Source organism: Alternaria arborescens (genome assembly GCF_004154835.1).
Source record: "Alternaria arborescens strain FERA 675 chromosome Unknown contig_15, whole genome shotgun sequence".
NCBI lineage: Eukaryota > Fungi > Ascomycota > Dothideomycetes > Pleosporales > Pleosporaceae > Alternaria > Alternaria arborescens.
The window spans coordinates 185103-203091 of record NW_021167870.1 but is presented as its reverse complement, the minus strand read 5'-3'; the positions used below and the strand labels follow the sequence as shown (position 1 = coordinate 203091).

General features: G+C 51.4%; 5 protein-coding genes across 5 annotated transcripts; 4 read left to right on the top strand and 1 right to left on the bottom strand.

Moving 5' to 3' along the window:
• Positions 1-668: 668 nt before the first annotated feature.
• Positions 669-2506, top strand: AA0111_g6870 (putative rhamnogalacturonase; the record flags this gene model as incomplete). The annotated part of the gene is made up of 5 exons (XM_028653140.1): positions 669-924; positions 976-1268; positions 1324-1441; positions 1507-1542; positions 1608-2506. The coding sequence occupies 5 exons, from the start codon at positions 669-671 to the stop codon at positions 2504-2506; spliced, it is 1602 nt and encodes a 533-aa protein (XP_028505478.1).
• A 3790-nt stretch (positions 2507-6296) lies between these two features.
• Positions 6297-6841, top strand: AA0111_g6869 (hypothetical protein; the record flags this gene model as incomplete). Its single annotated transcript, XM_028653138.1, has 2 exons — positions 6297-6358; positions 6412-6841. The coding sequence occupies 2 exons, from the start codon at positions 6297-6299 to the stop codon at positions 6839-6841; spliced, it is 492 nt and encodes a 163-aa protein (XP_028505314.1).
• Positions 6842-11390: 4549 nt separating this feature from the next.
• Positions 11391-13621, top strand: AA0111_g6868 (hypothetical protein; the record flags this gene model as incomplete). The annotated part of the gene is made up of 6 exons (XM_028653137.1): positions 11391-11681; positions 11811-11905; positions 11954-12334; positions 12402-12524; positions 12727-12863; positions 13086-13621. 6 exons carry the CDS (start codon positions 11391-11393, stop codon positions 13619-13621), a joined length of 1563 nt encoding a protein of 520 aa, XP_028505313.1.
• Positions 13622-14544: 923 nt separating this feature from the next.
• Positions 14545-14664, bottom strand: AA0111_g6867 (hypothetical protein; the record flags this gene model as incomplete). The annotated part of the gene is made up of 1 exon (XM_028653136.1): positions 14545-14664. The coding sequence occupies one exon, from the start codon at positions 14662-14664 to the stop codon at positions 14545-14547; it is 120 nt and encodes a 39-aa protein (XP_028505320.1).
• A 600-nt stretch (positions 14665-15264) lies between these two features.
• AA0111_g6866 (hypothetical protein) lies at positions 15265-17876 on the top strand (the record flags this gene model as incomplete). Its single annotated transcript, XM_028653135.1, has 2 exons — positions 15265-15296; positions 15482-17876. 2 exons carry the CDS (start codon positions 15265-15267, stop codon positions 17874-17876), a joined length of 2427 nt encoding a protein of 808 aa, XP_028505319.1.
• Between the last annotated feature and the right edge of the window lie 113 nt (positions 17877-17989).

Sequence of the window (17989 nt, the reverse complement as noted above, 5' to 3'; positions counted from 1 at the left end):
TAGCACACCCACCATGCAGACGACTTACCGCGACGCTTTTTTGCCATTTCAATAACGTCCCGTCTCTACATGAAACCCTTATTCGCTCCTTGCGACCGATTTTCCGGACTTTTTTGACCATGTCGGCAACGGCGTTACCCCATGCAGTCCAGCCAAGTTGTTCCATAGTGCTTGTCTTACAGGCCAAGATGTTCCGCCACTAATTGTGCATATACCCCGGACTCCGGAATCATCCACCCCTCATAGCAATCTTAGCCCCTAGGCCAACACCATCACTCAATATTGTCGATCCGGGGAATTAAAGCGATCTCATGCCGAGGTGTATGTACCTAGCATGAATCACTACCTCTGCTTAGTATACCACCCGCCCTTCCGGTCTCATAGTGCGGTGAATTGGGGTGTCAAACGACCCCAAATGTGGCTTTTCTTGGATAAGAGGTGTGGAAGCTTTCTAGCTAGTGGAAGACCCGGGGTGAGTGTGATGAGTATTTCGGAGCATTTGCAACCGACTGGTATTGCACAATGTAGCAATTCCTTGCTGTTGGTTCGAGAGGTGAGCATATAGGTAAGGGTATCAAACCAACATTCTTTTTACAAGTCTGTGCTATTCCTTTGAATTCTACTGGCCATTCTGTTGATCAATCGTTTCGGAACCTTCGTCTCTTGCTATGTTGTTCAAGAGCGCACTGTTGGCTGCGGCCACGCTCTCTCCCTCGGCGCTGGCCGCTTTCGGCGCCTCACAGAGTGGGGACAACATCGTTGTTGATACTGGCGCGTCCAATCCCCTCATCTTTACCGTCAATGCAAAGAGCTGTGATATCACTTCGATCAAATACCGAGGAGAAGAGTTGCAGTCGTCGGAGAAGGGATCGCACATCTCGTCTGGGCTGGGCACTGCAACTGTCAAGTACGAGACGATTAGCAGTCAGTTATATATCCCTTACTTCGGGATTGGGAGCTGATAGAATGAATCAGGCCAATATGTCAAGGTTACTTGCACGACTAGTACCTTGACGCACTACCTTGTCGCGAAGTCCGGCGAAGCGACAATATACATGGCGACATATACGACTGCCGAGCCCAGCATCGGTGAATTGCGCTTCATCGCTCGTCTGAAAAGTAGCGCTCTACCACTAGAGTATCCCTTTGGCGTTGTATCAACAACTGTTGGGTCGACATCGACGGTCGAAGGGTCAGATGTGTTCGTAGTTAACGGGCAAACGCGGAGTAAATTTTACTCGAGTGAGCGGTTCATTGACGACACTACAGTAAGTGTCCCTCCAAGCTATCATCTTACTAAGTTTCTTTATTGACGTGTTTTAGCACTGCGTGTATCGTGATGGTACCGACGCAGTTCACGCCTGCTTTCTTATGAACTCCTACTCTTACGAAGCCTCATCCGGTGGTCCTTTTCACCGTGACATCAACACAAACAATGGAGGTAAGAGATTTCTCTCTACAAATTGAATATGAGACATATACTGACTTTGTATACCCTCCCTTTAGGAGACTACACTTCATTGACATTCTACATGAACAGTGGTAAGGAATGATCCTGTAAGAACTGCATATGAGGCGTACACTGACTTCATACGCGTACATTTCAGGCCACGTTCAAACAGAGAAGTTCCGTCAGGGTCTGCACGGGCCGTATGCCCTAGCCTTCTCTCGCTCTGGTGTACCCGCAGGTGGCTCCAGTATGGACACTACCTTCTTCAAGGACCTTAGTGTAACAGGCTATGTGGCTCCATCCGCCAGAGGTACAGTGACTGGAACGGCAACAGGTGTTAGCTCCAGTTTCCAACGGGTGTTGCACTGGTACAACGATGCATCCCAATACTGGGCGTACGCTGATAGCAGCGGCAAATTCACATCGCCAGCAATGAGGCCTGGCACCTACACCCAGGTCCTCTACCAGGGAGAGTTCAAGGTCAAAGCCGCCAGTGTGACAGTCTCAGCCGGAAAGGCAACCACTGCGAACATTGCCGCCGATACCGAAACCAAGACTTCTGTCTGGCGCATCGGCGAATGGGATGGCCAGCCTAAAGGCTTCCGCAACGCAGACAAGCAATTGCGAATGCACCCCACAGATTCGCGCATGGCATCCTGGGGTCCATTGACGTATACAGTTGGCTCTAGCACCCTTGACAGTGTCCCCATGGCTATCGTCAAAGACAACAACCCCCTTACCATCAAGTTTTCGGGCACCTCTACCGCCGCGGCGACACTCCGTGTTGGTACCACACTCTCCTTCGCTGGTTGTCGTCCATCGATTGTAGTCAATAGCTTCAGTGCTGCCACACCTGCTGCGCCAACAAAGATCGATTCGCGTGGTTTGACTCGAGGCGCGTATCGGGGGTATGGCGAGGTCTACAACTATGATATACCAGCTGGTACGTTGGTTAGCGGAAGCAACACCATCAAGATTAGCTGTACGAGCGGAAGTTCCGGTACTGGCTTTCTGGCTCCAAATGTGATTTTGGACGCGATAGAGTTGTTCAATTAGGTGTTTGAACGCCTCGGGACGAGTGATATATGGCTGTGGAGTCCACAAGATATATGACGAAGGCGCTTCAATGAAGCTATATAACCGATTCTTTCTTCTTGTTAATATTTATCATTTCATTCACATTTTGTGAATAATTCTCTGCAGATTCTGCACGTTTGTCTTCCTTCCTGATTGATGTATATCTCTCTATACCTCGTTTAGCTCTTAGCAGGCCTCCTCCTCAGCTAAGGTTCGTACTGGGACATGAAGTAATTCCCGCGTGGGATTGGTAGTTGTCAGAAATCATTTTACGGTACCGAGGATTACATGAAGCTTCAGCGTGCAATCCAGTGTGCATCAGATGCATTGAACACAACTTTTCACAGCAGCACTGACCACGATGACAATTATGTTTGCCAGCTTAGGAGCCTGCCGTTACCGCGCAAGGAAGGACGATTCCACCGGCGTCGCCGACAGTCGTAAAAGCTTACAATCGTATGTCTTTCCCATGTCTATGGGCATAGCATTCATATTCGGCAATTCAAAGTCTTAATAGGGCAGGTATACGTCCCACATCCTAAATTAAATGTCTGCGAGTCAGTGACAAGACTGACACAGGGATCGGGGAGCGTTGGATGTCTGGGGACCCACCGTGAGGGTATTCACTGGGTGGGGACGTTGTGGGAATCGCTATATCTGCTCCCGCCTAAAGTGCGGGATCTATGAACTAGCGACGTCAGGTTCCTGCGGAAATACCATCGACTGCCTAAGATACAACACCGGTGGTCTTTTCGGATCCTTCTAACGCGAAAGCGAGGATCGGGAAGCTTGTATAAGCGGTCCAGAGTACCGCGGGTTTACCGCGGCGTCCCAGCCCTTGCTGCATGCGTCAAGCGATCCGGTCGTTGGTACAGCGTGGTCTTTTGTATGAACCTCGCGAAATGCCAAGCGAGAATAAGCCTGGAAATGGCCTGGAAATGTGATTCTTTCCAGAGTAGGAAGCTCGGGTCTGGGACCGATGTGCAGTTTATTTGCTTAAACCTTAGCGGAGTTGATGAATAAAACTACCCTTTGACGCATGCACACGTGTGATCGAAAGACGTGCCAGAAGAGTCATGTTGTGGTCTTTAGCGAAGGGAGGCGACCAGTCTTTGTGTGGAGCTCCCGTAAATCATCGTCGATGTGATAATCTTGTCCAGAACTGGTGAGGCATGCATATGGCGCGAATCGATAGGTCACTAGATTCAGAGAAGAAGATTTGAACGATGTCTAATGCTGTTACCGGACCGACCCTTTCCCAACTCTAATCAGCTCTTGCGGTCTAAGCATACACGTTCTCCCGGTTACTAAGAGTTGTTCCTCGTGAAGCTAGCGGCCAGCGGGACTGAGTATTCTATACCGGATCCTGGCGCCATATCGGAGCCCAGTGCACTGCTGCAGACAAAGTGCTCGGGAGGCTGCATTAGCCCAATATACGTGGCAGGATTCCCAGACGGGGATGAAATCCAACTACCGAAGTCAAGCAGCCGGACACGAAGGGCCAGGATACTTGTGTTTACCCTGTTTGTTCGAGAATCATCCGACTTGTCAGCTCAGCAATGGCGCCATGTGGTCCGCTGATACTCCAGGGCTATCAGCGATATCGCCTTCTAATCAGCAATCAGAGATCTGTGCATATACAGATATACACCCGAATAGTGGAGAACGTGATCTGAAACCAACGCGCGCAAACTCGAATTCTGTGGAGGTGGCTGAGATCTATGAACGGGACACGTCTTTCAACAATCCGACTAGCTGGATCTACGGTCACTGACCACAAGCGCCTGAAGATCGCGGGGGCAGGTACTCGATGCTTCTGAAATGAAAGACATCGGAAGTTTAGTTGATTGATGCTAGAATACGGGGTGACGCCCCAGTGATTGATGCGTGATCCGTGGATCACCGATGAAGCAGGCTTTAGTGCGCATTTATGCGGGTTTCAATACGCGCGGCATGCTCTCCAGTAATGCTAGCTTTCAGTAAGTCATGCCATGTGTGCACCCTGTATCCCCGACGGTATGACTGGATTGTATAGCAACGATGAAAAGTATGCTGACGTCCTCCAAACAGGTACAACACTGGTCGTTAGTTATCGGATGTTCCGAAGGTTGATCGTGATGAATTCTAAGGCGAATCAGAAAGCGTACAGATCAATGGCTTGGAGTATAACATTGCTGGCTGAGCACCCTGGGCGCAATTTACGACAACAGGAACTTAGACCGTCTGCAACTAAACATGACCACAGGAGCCATGTTGAAGAGGAATCGTATGTTTCTTCCTCATCAATGGTCAGCAAGAGTGCCATCGCATCTGTGGACCTTGTAAGCGCGATTCCTGCGAAGGTGGTTCATCGGTGATGCAGCCAATCGAAACACGATTTTGAGTATATGGCAGCCGCGTGGTTCTATTGCTGAGCCATGGCAAGATTCAGCCTCAGGTACTGAGAGGCGACGACTATGATGAGGGCGACAAAACAGTGTCAAGCGCAGGAAGACCGTGAGGAGGATCGCCGATTGTTCGGCGTGGACAAGACGCGACGCACAGGCTCCTCCCTGCCCAGGTGCACGCGGCTTGAGAAACACCTGATCATAATTGACTCTAGGCTTCCCAAGCTAGAAATCGGTAATGTGCTAGGGGGAACTGGTGTTTGTCGGGATAATTGACGTGTCTGGTTGCTTCGCCTGCAGATAGTTCACCGATGATGAGGGTGGCTCAGGAGTTGGAAGTCGTCCCCGAGGTCCGCTGCTCAAGACCCTTTGTAACTACTTTGAGACTGGCGCCATGGTCACGAACCAGACGCGCAATTTGCAAGCGTCCCGAGGCCAACGACGGTTAAAGACATCATCAGGTCACAAACCTCGATCACTCCAAGCTCTATTAAAGGAATTGGCGAGCACCACATAGAGCGACGCAAAGGCCATGTGCAAGGGAACCACATACGAAGAGCCTTGGCCTAGAGGCACGGCGATAACCGGATTGACATGATGGCATGCATGGCATGCACCGCCGCTGGGATAGAAACCCGTCCCCGCGTGCTCTTTCTTGTTTCGCGGTGAGACGACCCCGAGCTGTGATCAAATGGGTCGGCAACAGTATCTGGGATCCCTGCACGCCCAGACAGGCAAAGCCACTCAACATCGACCTGTACCTTTGTCGCTAGCATTGTCGATCATATCGATGGGGGCGGCGGTGTCATTGCACACGCCCCTGCATCCTTGGGACTTACGCAATTGCATCCATCGCAAAAGGGAAGACCATTTCTTTCAAGGTTACATCTTGCGTTGCCTGTCTTCGCACTAACTATGCAATAACCTCTATTAGACAGTATCGTCCGCCGTTCCCTTTTTCGAATGACTTCTTGCTTGATCTGATATGTATAGCCCAGATACACCCCAATTCGAGGGAGTCAAGAGGGCTGCATACTCGCGTAGCTTTGATTGGATGACCACCTTGTAATCCCCACCGGCCAGACGGCCCATTAAAGTCTCCCGCCATCCGAGGGCCCTGCCGCGCTACCCACCTAACTGCATATCAGAAGTCGGGCTTGTTGGTGCCACTTGAAACGCCTCCCTGGGATTCACGCCTTTAAGGATCATACACGTATATCAGCGTTGCCAATTCTCGCTTCCCACACCCCACCGCATCTTCGTCTTTACATACACGTAGCTTTTCACTCTCAAGCACTTACACTCAACTGGCGGAATCTCGCGGGTCATTTTCCAATTCCATATCCCCAGTCACTCTTTGACATCTCTCATACGGCTCAATTATGTCGTTCACGTTCCAGGTGCAGAAGATCAATCAGTCTTTCGATCAGATTGCAGCATGGTAGTAAGCACAGCACTTCTTTCATTCCGGTCATTCATTCATGCTTATTCCTGTAGCCATGAGTTCATGCGCAGAACAGAACTGTGCTTTCGGAAGCTGCACGAACGCGTCCTTCTACTGGAACAGAGACAAGCCGTACAGGGACCCACAGATGAGCAAGTTGAGCGCGTGCTGCGCAAGATTCTGGATGAGAGGTTTTCAGACCTGGGCTCGCATCATGTAAGGAAACTCGATGCTGTGCAGGACCCCAGTTGGTTCGTCAAAGATCCAAGAGATATTCCCTATCCCAGGTCAATCAAGATGGATGTCGCTTCACTCATCATTCCTCCGGACGCTGTTCCCTCGAAGGCATACTCAGAAACTTTCCGGATGCTAGAAAGTGGACTAAGAGGCTTTCCCGGTGACTACATGCTCGACTCGGACGACGAAGAAGACTGCAAGATGAATGTCGGCACGAGGGATAGCCGCTCTTCTCGTAGTGTTTGAGTGACGGCATATTTCGGTTTGGCACATTCCATCTTATCTTCACACCACCCTAGCGAAAACGCTCGAGACCTTTATCTCACGATGTCGACCCTCATACGGCGCCATGGAAACAAGTCCGTATCGCGATTCTGCTTATCGACGATCGCTGCGCAACACCGGCGGCACCCGACGATACCACGGCCACAGTTCCGTTGCACCGCATCCCTAGCCCGCATGTATCCTACTTCCCACGGAATATCAATACTATAACAAGCTGAAAGTCACAGTTCAAAGACGATGAACGGCCAGACGCTTAGCCACGCAAAAGGATTATTTAGACTGCGCAGCAAATGCCGCGATAGCAGCCACAACAACTTCTGTTGTAATTCATCGTATTCAGACTTCAATCCACGCTCTTCAAGTAGCAGCAAATCTATCAAGAATACTATCCTACTAGCCACTTTGAAATCACACCACTGCCTTATCCGCATCCCAAGCGTTCTCTTATGTATAGCTCTACCTCATAGGGTTGGAAGCGTCCTTGCACTTTTTCCCGCCCAGGTTCGTGAAACTTCGGAACTCAGCTACTACCACATCGACTCTGGGTAGCATTCAAAGTGTACTCAAGCTATCCGCATCTGCACCCGACAGCTACTGGAGCAATCTCACCTTCCTACTCGGCATGGGTCGATGTGGGTAACAAGGCTGCTTCGAACAAAGACCAATTTTAGGTGCGGAGATTGCGCGATCCATCCAGAACCAAGATTAGTCCATCACTGTGTTCTCGAGCGTGACAACTTGGTCATCCAACGCAAAAACCCCGCCGTCGGAGCTCTTCGAAACGCAAAGTTTTTGTGTAGGAGGAAGGATTTATTGCACAATCTTAGACTACCAGTCAAGCGCGCATAGCGTCACAGGCTTTGGAGGACTCATCACAACAACCTATGAATGCACAAACGGAAATTATGCCATCCCATGTCCATCTCACTGGTACAAGCCACTCCCGCTACAACGGGATGATCACGCTGACGGCGCAGTCAACACATGAAATTGTTACGATGTGTTGCATCGTGATGCAGTCAGGAGTCAGGTCGCACTCCAAGTGGTAGGCGCTTAGGTATACCCATGTAGATTAGCGTGGGGGTGTTTCCGATCTCATCCTAGATCCCACATGTCAGATTTCCCACCCTCCGCCTTACGGCTACCCTAGATTTGCAGGCATATTCCTTGCTCTTGCGGCAACTGCAGCAATCAATCCAGGTCTCCTTGCGACCAGTTACAAGCACTTTCGAGGCAAATGGAATCTACTATACCACGTTTATCGATGCATGGTCGACAAGATGGGTCCTGACTCCGCCCACGAAGCGCACCTACGTCATGAGGCGTAAAGACACAGCATCATTGTCCACGTACATCTACTCCTCTCGGAAGTCCGTCCCGAATAATAATTTCTTCTGAAATCTTTACGTTTTCACGGTTTTTCCTATCCATTTGTCAATGACGGCCCGATTTAGATAGGGCGACATACGACGACTACGATTCAGATCTTTCGGTGATTCATGCCGGTGGAGAGCTGCATGTTACAACATTTTGCTTTTGACTCGGGTCTTTATCCAGCGACTAAGAGGTCTAGCGTAAAGACGTTGCAATGACTCTTCCTACAACACACGAGGGACTTTGGACTTTAATTCGGAATTTGGGAATCGCCAATCTTAGATTCTTCCTGGATACTGATCACCCACAACCACAGTAGACCTTGTCCATCACGCAGGGTGCCGTTACAATCTGATACTGCAAGTAGTTAGGCGTTGCCACTGAAGACCCTTGAGGCTGCATCGTGCAGAACACCACCGCGTGCAAATGTTAGCAAGTTGGTAGGTTTCATCACCACGCGACAGGCAAAGGACAAGCCTAAGAGATTTGTAATTGTTGCATCTCCACACTGACGTCCTACAGTTGTGGAGTCATCACTAATAAATACCTACCTGATAGATTTCCTGGTCGTTAAATAATCAACAGAAGCATATTTCCTCGGGAATGTTTCCCAGGCGCATGGCATGGCCACGTTTCGAAAAAGCACCATTATACACCGAACTAGTTCGGTCTCGATAAACGGCAGGATACGAAGCGCGTCAATTTAGATATTCATTCGTCCACAATCGTAGCGTTAAGCGTCTTTGGGATACCTAGGTAATGTGGGGTAGCGAACGCCTCATTTTGCCTTATGTGGCTGGTATTGGGCACCAACAACGGTCAAAACCAATACCACATCCCAAGTCAAAACTCCGGAGAGCGGTCTACCTTCATGCGGTGAAGGGTCTGGTTTACATGATTTCTTTTGCTCATTATAGACAGGGGCTTACAGCATACAAGATGCACTACCGATTCTTAGCTTAAACCCTTCGACACCGACTTTTGTTCGGGCGTAGCTTCCACATTCTACAGTTCCAGTCTCATTTGACGCCACTATCCGAGCGTCAGCCCATTGCAATCGCTTTGTAATTTCGGAGCCGAAGATGCGGTCTACCCGGAGATCCACACCAGACCCTCCATCGAGCTCTAGAGCATACCTACTATGCCTAGACTTGTCATAGACTTGGGTTTCACGCATATCGAATGGCCGCGAATGGACCTGGATCTGGATGGGCGTTCACGAACCAGAACTTCATGTGCTCGGAAACGTGCAAGTAACGAAAGTGGTGCAACATCTCGGGACGACCGTCGTATCGGGAGACAACCCAACCGCCGACTTGTGTCGCGTGCAGAAACAGAAGCCGACATGAGCTTTTACATCTACGCGAAAGCAACTGCCGTCTTCGGGTGAGCCATTCCACCGGTTATGTCGCTTTTGCCGTGTGCAAGGAGCATCAAAACCGGCCCGAAGTGTATCCGTACCGCGTGGGTATACCAAGACTAAACAATTGGTTCAGGCACGACGAGTGGCTTGTCAACCCCTGAAAGCTGCCATGTTGCTGATAGATCGAGCGAAAAAGCAACTTCAAAGGCCGATTTGAACTTGAACCCTGGTTTCACACACCCACTTGTGATAGCAAAAAGGAATATAGATCTTCAATCGAGATTTTAGATCTGGACCAACTGCCCAACCTCATCTGGAAGTCTCATTGGAGGGCGAATTCAGGCACCTAAAGGCTCTGTGGATGAACTTGACTAACTGACTTTAGTATATAGCTCGTAGGCTGAGATACGAAGTGAGACTTCATATTCAATCTCTTGGTGTGCCGAGTAATCCACAAAACTGGTCTTTCAAGCCCTGGGTGATTCATGGCGCTCTACATCCATTGGTGATTGTACGTGTAGAAGAATGAAGACGATACCAAAGAGCGCTACCACAAATTGAAGTCTAATCTCAGCATTGTATGACTAGGTAAAAACACCGAATATCTACTGAGCCAACGCCGCATCTTTGATCACAACACTCCGTCTGGTGTGGTAAACATCAATATAAACTCCTGGTTGCTAATTTCGTACAGCCATGGTAGTAGCGAACAACGTGCCGTCGTTTCCTCTCCTCTTAAGTCCCTGGTCGTATGCTTCTACTTATAGTGTTTGACTTGTAAAGAAGATGAGAACAACACAGAGCAATGACGTGGCTTTGACAACCTCAGGAACGGAACTACATCTCATCAGACAACTGTTCAGTCGTCGAGCATGTCACTTGGGAGTCACTGATGCAACTATCTGCAATGACAACCACAGCGGCGACGTCTACGCTGAGATCCATCCGCCATTGAAGAACTCGAGGACAGCAGTGTGTTGGTCATTTGATCTGCGAGAAGAGTGGGGGTATAGAACTCCAAGTCAAAGGCCAAGTGAATATGCACCCACGGTTCTTGGGAGTTCATCACTCGCGGGTAGCGTATAAGAGTTACCAAATAGGTCACAATGCATACTGAGGGGAAATCTCGCTTTCGGCCCTGGGCTACTAATATAGGCGCATCGATAGTATTTTTGTTGATGCTATACAGTAATGTGGGATCTTAGCTACTCAAAGCCTGAGATAACTGGACATTAAGTCTCATGCGATGTTCTGGTATGTCATTCTCGATCTGCTTTGTCTCCGAAGGTGCTCATGTCATGTCGTCATCCACTTGCGCATGTAAATAGTCGCTCCTAACCGTCTGCTTCACTCAATTCAGAAAGTGTAATTCATCATCCCCCGCAGTTTCCGACTTTCCTTGAGTGCACTTTCCCATGATCACGTATTTCCGCTGTATAGCCAATAGAGCGACTGGCGTTTGCAATTTCACCAAAGATTAGTCAAATGATGCGACCGTGCGGTGAATACTCAGCGCGTTCCGCAAATGGGCCAATATGAGTCCACGTCATTGTTTATGGTCGCAATTTCACCATGAGCGCCTTCCTATAGCAAACGTTCTTCTCACTCCCCTCACTGCTCAAGTTCCGCGCCACTTACAATCTGGACTGCAACAATCTCGAGACCGCTTATATCAAAACTTCAACCCACCTATTCCCGAACCACTGACACCGCCAACTACAACCAACCAACCAACCGACCAACCACCCAATCACACAACTGCGCGTCGCGACTATGGCAGAACTTAAGGATAACCTAGGTCCCTATATCCTCGAGAAGGCGCTTACTGCTGACCGCGCTACGAAAGACTGCTTCGTACTCGACGTCAGTCAAGACAAAAACGGCAATGTAGTCTCTTCGCTGGAGCACGTTGTCGAGCAGGTCGATGATTATCTCATCAATGCCTACGACCATTCTGCTCCAGTGACCAAGCTCTACGTCGTCGGCGAGTGGATGCCAACCCCACAGAAGAAAGATGACGAAAAAAACACCATACTTGAAGAGCAGAAGCAATATGCTAACGAGGTAAGAGTCAGCTGTGTTGGATATGAAAAGTGTACCTTGAAGATGTTCGATGTAATTGTTGTTATCATACTTGCAGAACTTTAGTTCATTCCCGGTTCGAGCAAGAACACGAAGCTAATGCTATACTAGCCGCACCCTCACACCAAGCCTGAACAAGAATGGCACGATGCGGGCGAGCAAATCGCGAAGCTCGTTCAACAGATGCCTGCGCTCAAAGAATTGACGTGTGTGTATATTCTTGCTGCGCTTGCTTGTTCGCTAATGAGTCCTAGTTGGATCTCCGGCTTGCCGTTCATGGCTGTCATCTGGGAGAAGCTGTCCACGTCGCTTACGAGGCTTATCCTAGACCTTGGTCAGCCTGTTCGCCTCCAGCAGGATGGCACGAACGAGTATAAGTCATACATCACCCCAGCAGAGATGAGACCCCTCGTCCAGCAGACAGAGCTTGAGGAGCTTCGACTGTTCGGTATGCACGACTCTCTCCAGTCAGTCTACTGGGAAACTGTCTTTCGCAACACGTCCACGACTGGCATGCGCGTCCTAGATCTTAACATGGCAGCACCTCCAATCGTGCGTCAAGACCACTGGCACAAAGCTGACGACGTCTGTGGATTGACTGTTCCAAAAGCAGATTCCAAAGAGAAGGAGTACAAGTGAGTCACTGCGCGCAGGATTTCGACCAGTGCTCAGTACAGGAACATTTCCACTAATATTTTCCAGGGGCGTTGACGGAAAAGGAGTCTTACACTATGCCTTCGGCACTGGTGAGTATCTCGACGACTTCAGCATGCGCAAAGGACGTATCGCCGCAGGCTTGGAGGAGGCCAGGCCGCTATCACTATGGTACGTGCAACAATCCCGTGGAGCTGAGAAGACAGGGCCATACGGAAAAGCTCAGTATTAATGAGCTGTACCCCAACAAAGACCCCAGTGGTGATCGCTGGGTATTTTGGCCGTGGGCCAAACCTGGAGACAAAATATCCTTTTGCTCAAACTCTGAACAGAACCCTCCTCCTACATCACAAAGACTGACTCGTTCAATAAGGTGCCTCAAGCTTGACGGTTTCGTTGTCGATTACCTGCCCTTCGAGCAAGAGCTCTCCCGGATCGCACTGTTGACTTGCGGCAAGGACTGCATCGATAGCGGCCTACGCGCTCCGAAGACTCCTCGTACTCCACACAGTAAGCAATGTCCCTATACAATCTACATAGGAGACAGGAATTAATTTCACCCACCAAAACGTAGATAGGTGGGCCAAGATGGTCAATAACGCGACATCCCATTGCTTGATCCGGTGGCCGAATTGGACGGGAGTTTTCGACGACCGTGGTGACCAGCGTTAGTGATAACACTGGTCGATTCGCATCTAAGACAGATACTAATCTTCGTACATCAACTTGTAGGCAGCAACCAAGGCAATGTCGTCTCTCAGGAGGCAGGTCTCTCAACTCCGGCCGAAGAATATTCCTCAGTATTCTCACAAATGCCGCTGACCAAAGAGTCCCTCCACATGAAGGATCTTGGCGAGGCCTTGGATGGCGCCAACAAAGATGACGGTTATTTCTCAGCTCATCCGCTGTCCGTTCCTGAAACTAGTGGGGAATCCTCGTTGGGTGTGTGGTCAAATGCATCGACCTGCGGTTCCAATATCACGACGCCTGTAGTGCCCTCGACCGCCCGAAGCTCACCTAAGATGCCTGCGGTACCTGCTGCGGTTGGAACTTCCCCGATTGGCGAGAGCCTGATACCTGTCGACAGTGCGACCACTACAGACTCGGTTGTCTCCAATGATAGCAGTTACGACCAGGTCGTACCCTTGGACAATGATGAAGCCCCCAACAACTCTATGTCAGCCGCGAAAAACAGCTTCAAGCACAAAATCAGGCGATCCTGGGATTGGCTGTCTGGTTCTGGTTCTCATTCCGGCGCTGCTTCCTGAAATTCGTCCGGTCCTTCTCAGCATTTTGCTTGCTTTTGACATAGTTCTTATTAGAGGGCTGACAAAGGGGAGTGAGGAGACATGGAAAGGACTGCTAGCAATGCCAATTGAGTCTCATCCAGACATCCTCACTTCGATTTAGTAGGAACGCGTAGATGACGCATGGCGGATGGCGGATGGCCGAGAGACGAGAAACTACGATATCACGACACGGGAGCTTTTGGCACTTGGAGGCTTTGGAAAAGAACATTCAGGAATACCCTTGTAGCTAGGTCTCACTCCCGAGTCTGGCCCTTTCCTAGGATCGACACGAATAAACACATTCTAAATCCATGTTATATCGGTGCTACTTCTTCGTTGCTGACATCTCGGCGCCATTGCAGTAGATCTCGCGCTGCCGCCTTGGTCCGACGTGCTTGCGATTCGTGTTGTGAGGCGGTGTGCGCGATGTGTTTGTCTCCAGGAGATCACGAACGGAGGGACGTCTGGCGATGACAAGTCGTCAGCGGGTCTAGCAGACGTTACGTCTGCAGCATGTTTCCTTGTTGGTCCGTTGCTGCAGGATCGTGGGTCTTGCGCATAGGCGAGGCTGGGAGTTGCATGCTATATATGCAGGATGCAGGGGTCGACGTCAAACGTCTTCTATGTTGGCTGTACACGACGATGAGCGACTTTTCATGATGAGAGTTGTTGCGACACAGGTCTTGAGATGAAACTAATACAGCGAGTTGTCGTTGGGTTGAAGGGGCACAAGACTCGTGGGCAGATGCCGTGACGTGTTGACCCGCTGGAGGCGGGCCGCTCCTTCTTCACAAAGTCGCATCATGGCCCGCTGATTGGCAGGCGCATCTCGGTGGGCAGGTGCGATGAGGTAACCGCGATGAGGAGCAGTGAGAGAGGCCGTATGCCAAATGAATCTCCAACTACATGTCTTCCTGAGAATCAATCCTGAACTGCTGGCTTCTCCTGCCTTGCTTCGTTCGGCCGGTCATGACGGCGACGGGCTTTCCGCTTTCCGGTTCGCGCTGTACCTTGGCCCCCATGCCAGGTTAGCAGAACAAGCACGATGAGCTGGCACGCTGGCAATCGATCGTAGCCGTCACCAACTCTACGTCTGCTATCCCGGCCTCATAGCAGTCGCTTGCATGCATCTCGCTGCACGTCGGTCAGTGCGACTCCACATGAGCAAATATCAGCATTTGTCGTATTTGCTTCCCGGGTGAACCTCCGCTCGCGCCCCAAGAGCGCTACGACAGGTCCGCGATTGCCAGGCCGTGCGACTTCAATGCATATTCATACGATACCCTCTGTCTCTCCAGTCACTCTTTACTTCCCGCCCGCGCGTTGCAGCAGGCGCCGCGCTTCCGAGCGCTGGGGCTGAGGGACAGCTTTCCGTCCAGTGACGTCTGCTTCGGCGTTGACAGCAGAACTCGAGGCATTGGACAACGACTAGCACCACGACAACAGCACAGCGCATAGGTCTTCGCCCATCGCGCATACAGACACGCACATTGGCTGTTCTATGCGAGTGTCGGTGAGAGGTGTAAGTCGATTTCACGAAGCCTCCCAGCCACCTTCCCAGCCCTTCACCTCTTCCCAACCACCCTACCTCACGCGTGGATCTGCTGGGGCGCACCGCAGCAATGGCTCCTCTGCTAGCCCTTCCGCAGTCTCTGTATCTAACATTATACTCACCAGCCAGCTTTCGTGTATTCCAACATAAGCACGCCGTCGCGCGCTGCTTAGCTTATCCCCAGAGACCCAGCCGCTGGGTATCTCCTCCAACCCAGTCGGGTGCCCTCGACGGCGCAAGGGCAATTGAGCCTGAGTAACACTCCCTGGACTCACAGTGACGTCCAGCGATCCACCAGAGCTCGCAAACATATTACCCTTCCAGCACACATCTTCACGAGACCACGACCGCGACGGCCCAGCGCCACTGTTCGAATACCGAACCTCCCTCCAGCTACGCCAGGAGCAAGCCGACGCCTTCTACCGCACGCAGCACAATCGCTCGAGAGCATCAAGTTCGACTGGCAGCGTCGCGAACAGCCTTCGCCGTACGCCCAACTTCGAGCGCGCCAGATCAGTCGATCCGAGCCAACAGCAGCGCGTTCGCTTCGAGACACCTCGCCCTCACTCAACCCCCTACGCTGAGCCTCATTCCGCTCTTCGCATCAGTCGACGTACTGCTTCGGCAATACGCTTCGTGCTCGAAGAGGGACTCCGACTTCCACATCCTTTCACACCGGATCTGGTCGAAGAGAACGCCCTCATGTCCGATCTGTCGAGTGGCCGCGCTGCCAACGGCGGGGCCCGTACAACTGGCGGTCCCGTGCCTGTCGATCGGTCCAACATACGTACGCCAACGCAGATCATGAATGCTAGACGACAACGGGCTGAAGTGGAGGAACAAAGGAAGGCCGCCGAGGAGGAGCGCAGGCGAGCCAGCGCAGAAAGAAGAGCTCAAGCTGTTTCTGGTGTAGCTGGAACACCAACAACTGAGCCTGGGACCCAGAGGCAGCCCCAATCAGCCCCTCTAAGATCTGGCGACCAATACGTACAATACCCGACCTCCTCGGGCGGAGTGCCGCGTCAACCAGAGAGGCCAATCCCATCACAAAATACCATGAACGAAGCACAAGAGACCACAACAGGCGCATCGCAATCGAGACCTCGAGCAGCCTCACAAACACCGTCTCGACCCACTCAGGCGAATCTAGGTCTGCCAACGACAGCAGAACAAAGCAGAAGACCAGCTGGCTCAGGCCACGCCAGGCGACCTTCCGGCGCCACAGCTTCATCACAAGCAGGCCCCTCAACTGCTGCAGCACGTCCACCGCCTCCGCCGGGTTCGTCCACTGGACAAGCTCGGGAGTCAACAACATCCAACTTTCCACATGCGTTCGAGCGCTGGGAAACCCTATCTTCACATTGGGAGGGCCTTACCTCTTACTGGATACGGCGACTTGAGCAAAACACCGATGAAGTCCGCAGAGAGCCACTGGCACAGCAAATGTCACGGCAAATCACTGATCTTTCGGCAGCTGGTGCTAACCTCTTCCATGCTGTCGTCGAGCTTCAACGCTTGCGCGCATCTTCCGAACGAAAATTTCAGAGATGGTTCTACGAACATCGCCAGGACCAGGAGAGGGCCCAGGAGCGCGAAGCGCAATTAACTGAACAAATGAACTCAGAGCGCGAGCTTCGCCTTGAGGCTGAAGCGAACATGGAGCGCATGGCCACTGAGAAGAAGAATGCTGAACGAGCTGTGTCTGAGATGAAGCGTGAGCTACAAATCTCGAAAGAAGAAGCACGCCGAGCATGGGAAGAGCTTGGAAGGCGAGAACAGGAAGAGCGCGATCGCACATTCTCGTTGAGGGAAGGCCAGCCTACATTGGTTGGCGGAGTGCAGGTGGTGCCGATGGCGCAGAACATGGGACGTCAAGGCAGGGGACATGGAGATGATACTTATGCTGGTGCACAGAGTAGTGGCGAGGGCATCGAACAACACTACTCGTACGAGGAAGGTCAATCACCGACCGACACCGATCCCTTCACTGAGAGCGCCCGCCATGGGCGCCGGGAACCTGAGCAGCCTGCGCACGTAGCTCAAGGAACGTATATTCCTTCGGGCGCAGCATCGACTGCATCATCTCGGCCTGGTGGCTCTTCGGTTGCGGACGAATCGCTAGCTCCTGCTCCCCTACAATACCCATATTATACATCTCAAGCACAGCAGGGGTCTACACAGCCGGCCATGTCCCAGCCAGAAGCCTTTTACCAACAACCTGCCTCCTATCTACACCAGGAGTCCGAATCCGGTCTTCCGGATGACGAGCAGTCGTACGTCACTTCTCAGGCGGAGTCAGAAGCCGACATCGAGTACGCCCTGGATGAGAGAGGGAACTTTATACGCGATGATTCGGGTCGCCGTATCCCGTTCCGATCTCTTCAATCTCCAGTATCAGACGAGTACGATGTAGAAGACGCACGCCGACGTGAGCTCGAGCATCTCCAGCACTATGGTACAACTGCCACTTCTCAGGGCGGATATGCAACCAGTTCAGGCGCGGGGTCTTCTCAACAGCCCGCTGGTGGCCGACCCGACTACAGCGGCGATGGCTACGGCGACGAGTGGGTAGGTATGAGACATCACCATCCTACTAGATTGAGCGACGTGCCTGAGGAAGATGAGAGGAGCCGGACATCGCCCAGCAGAGCAAGCCAGGCCAGCCGAGGACGCCTGTATTAGACGAAGACTGCAAACTCCATCTGCATCGTCACAACAAGATCTCCACAAGCCGCACTTACCGTCGATTTCCTGTCTCGCAGATTGTAATCACGTCGTTTCGAGTTTCGCATATG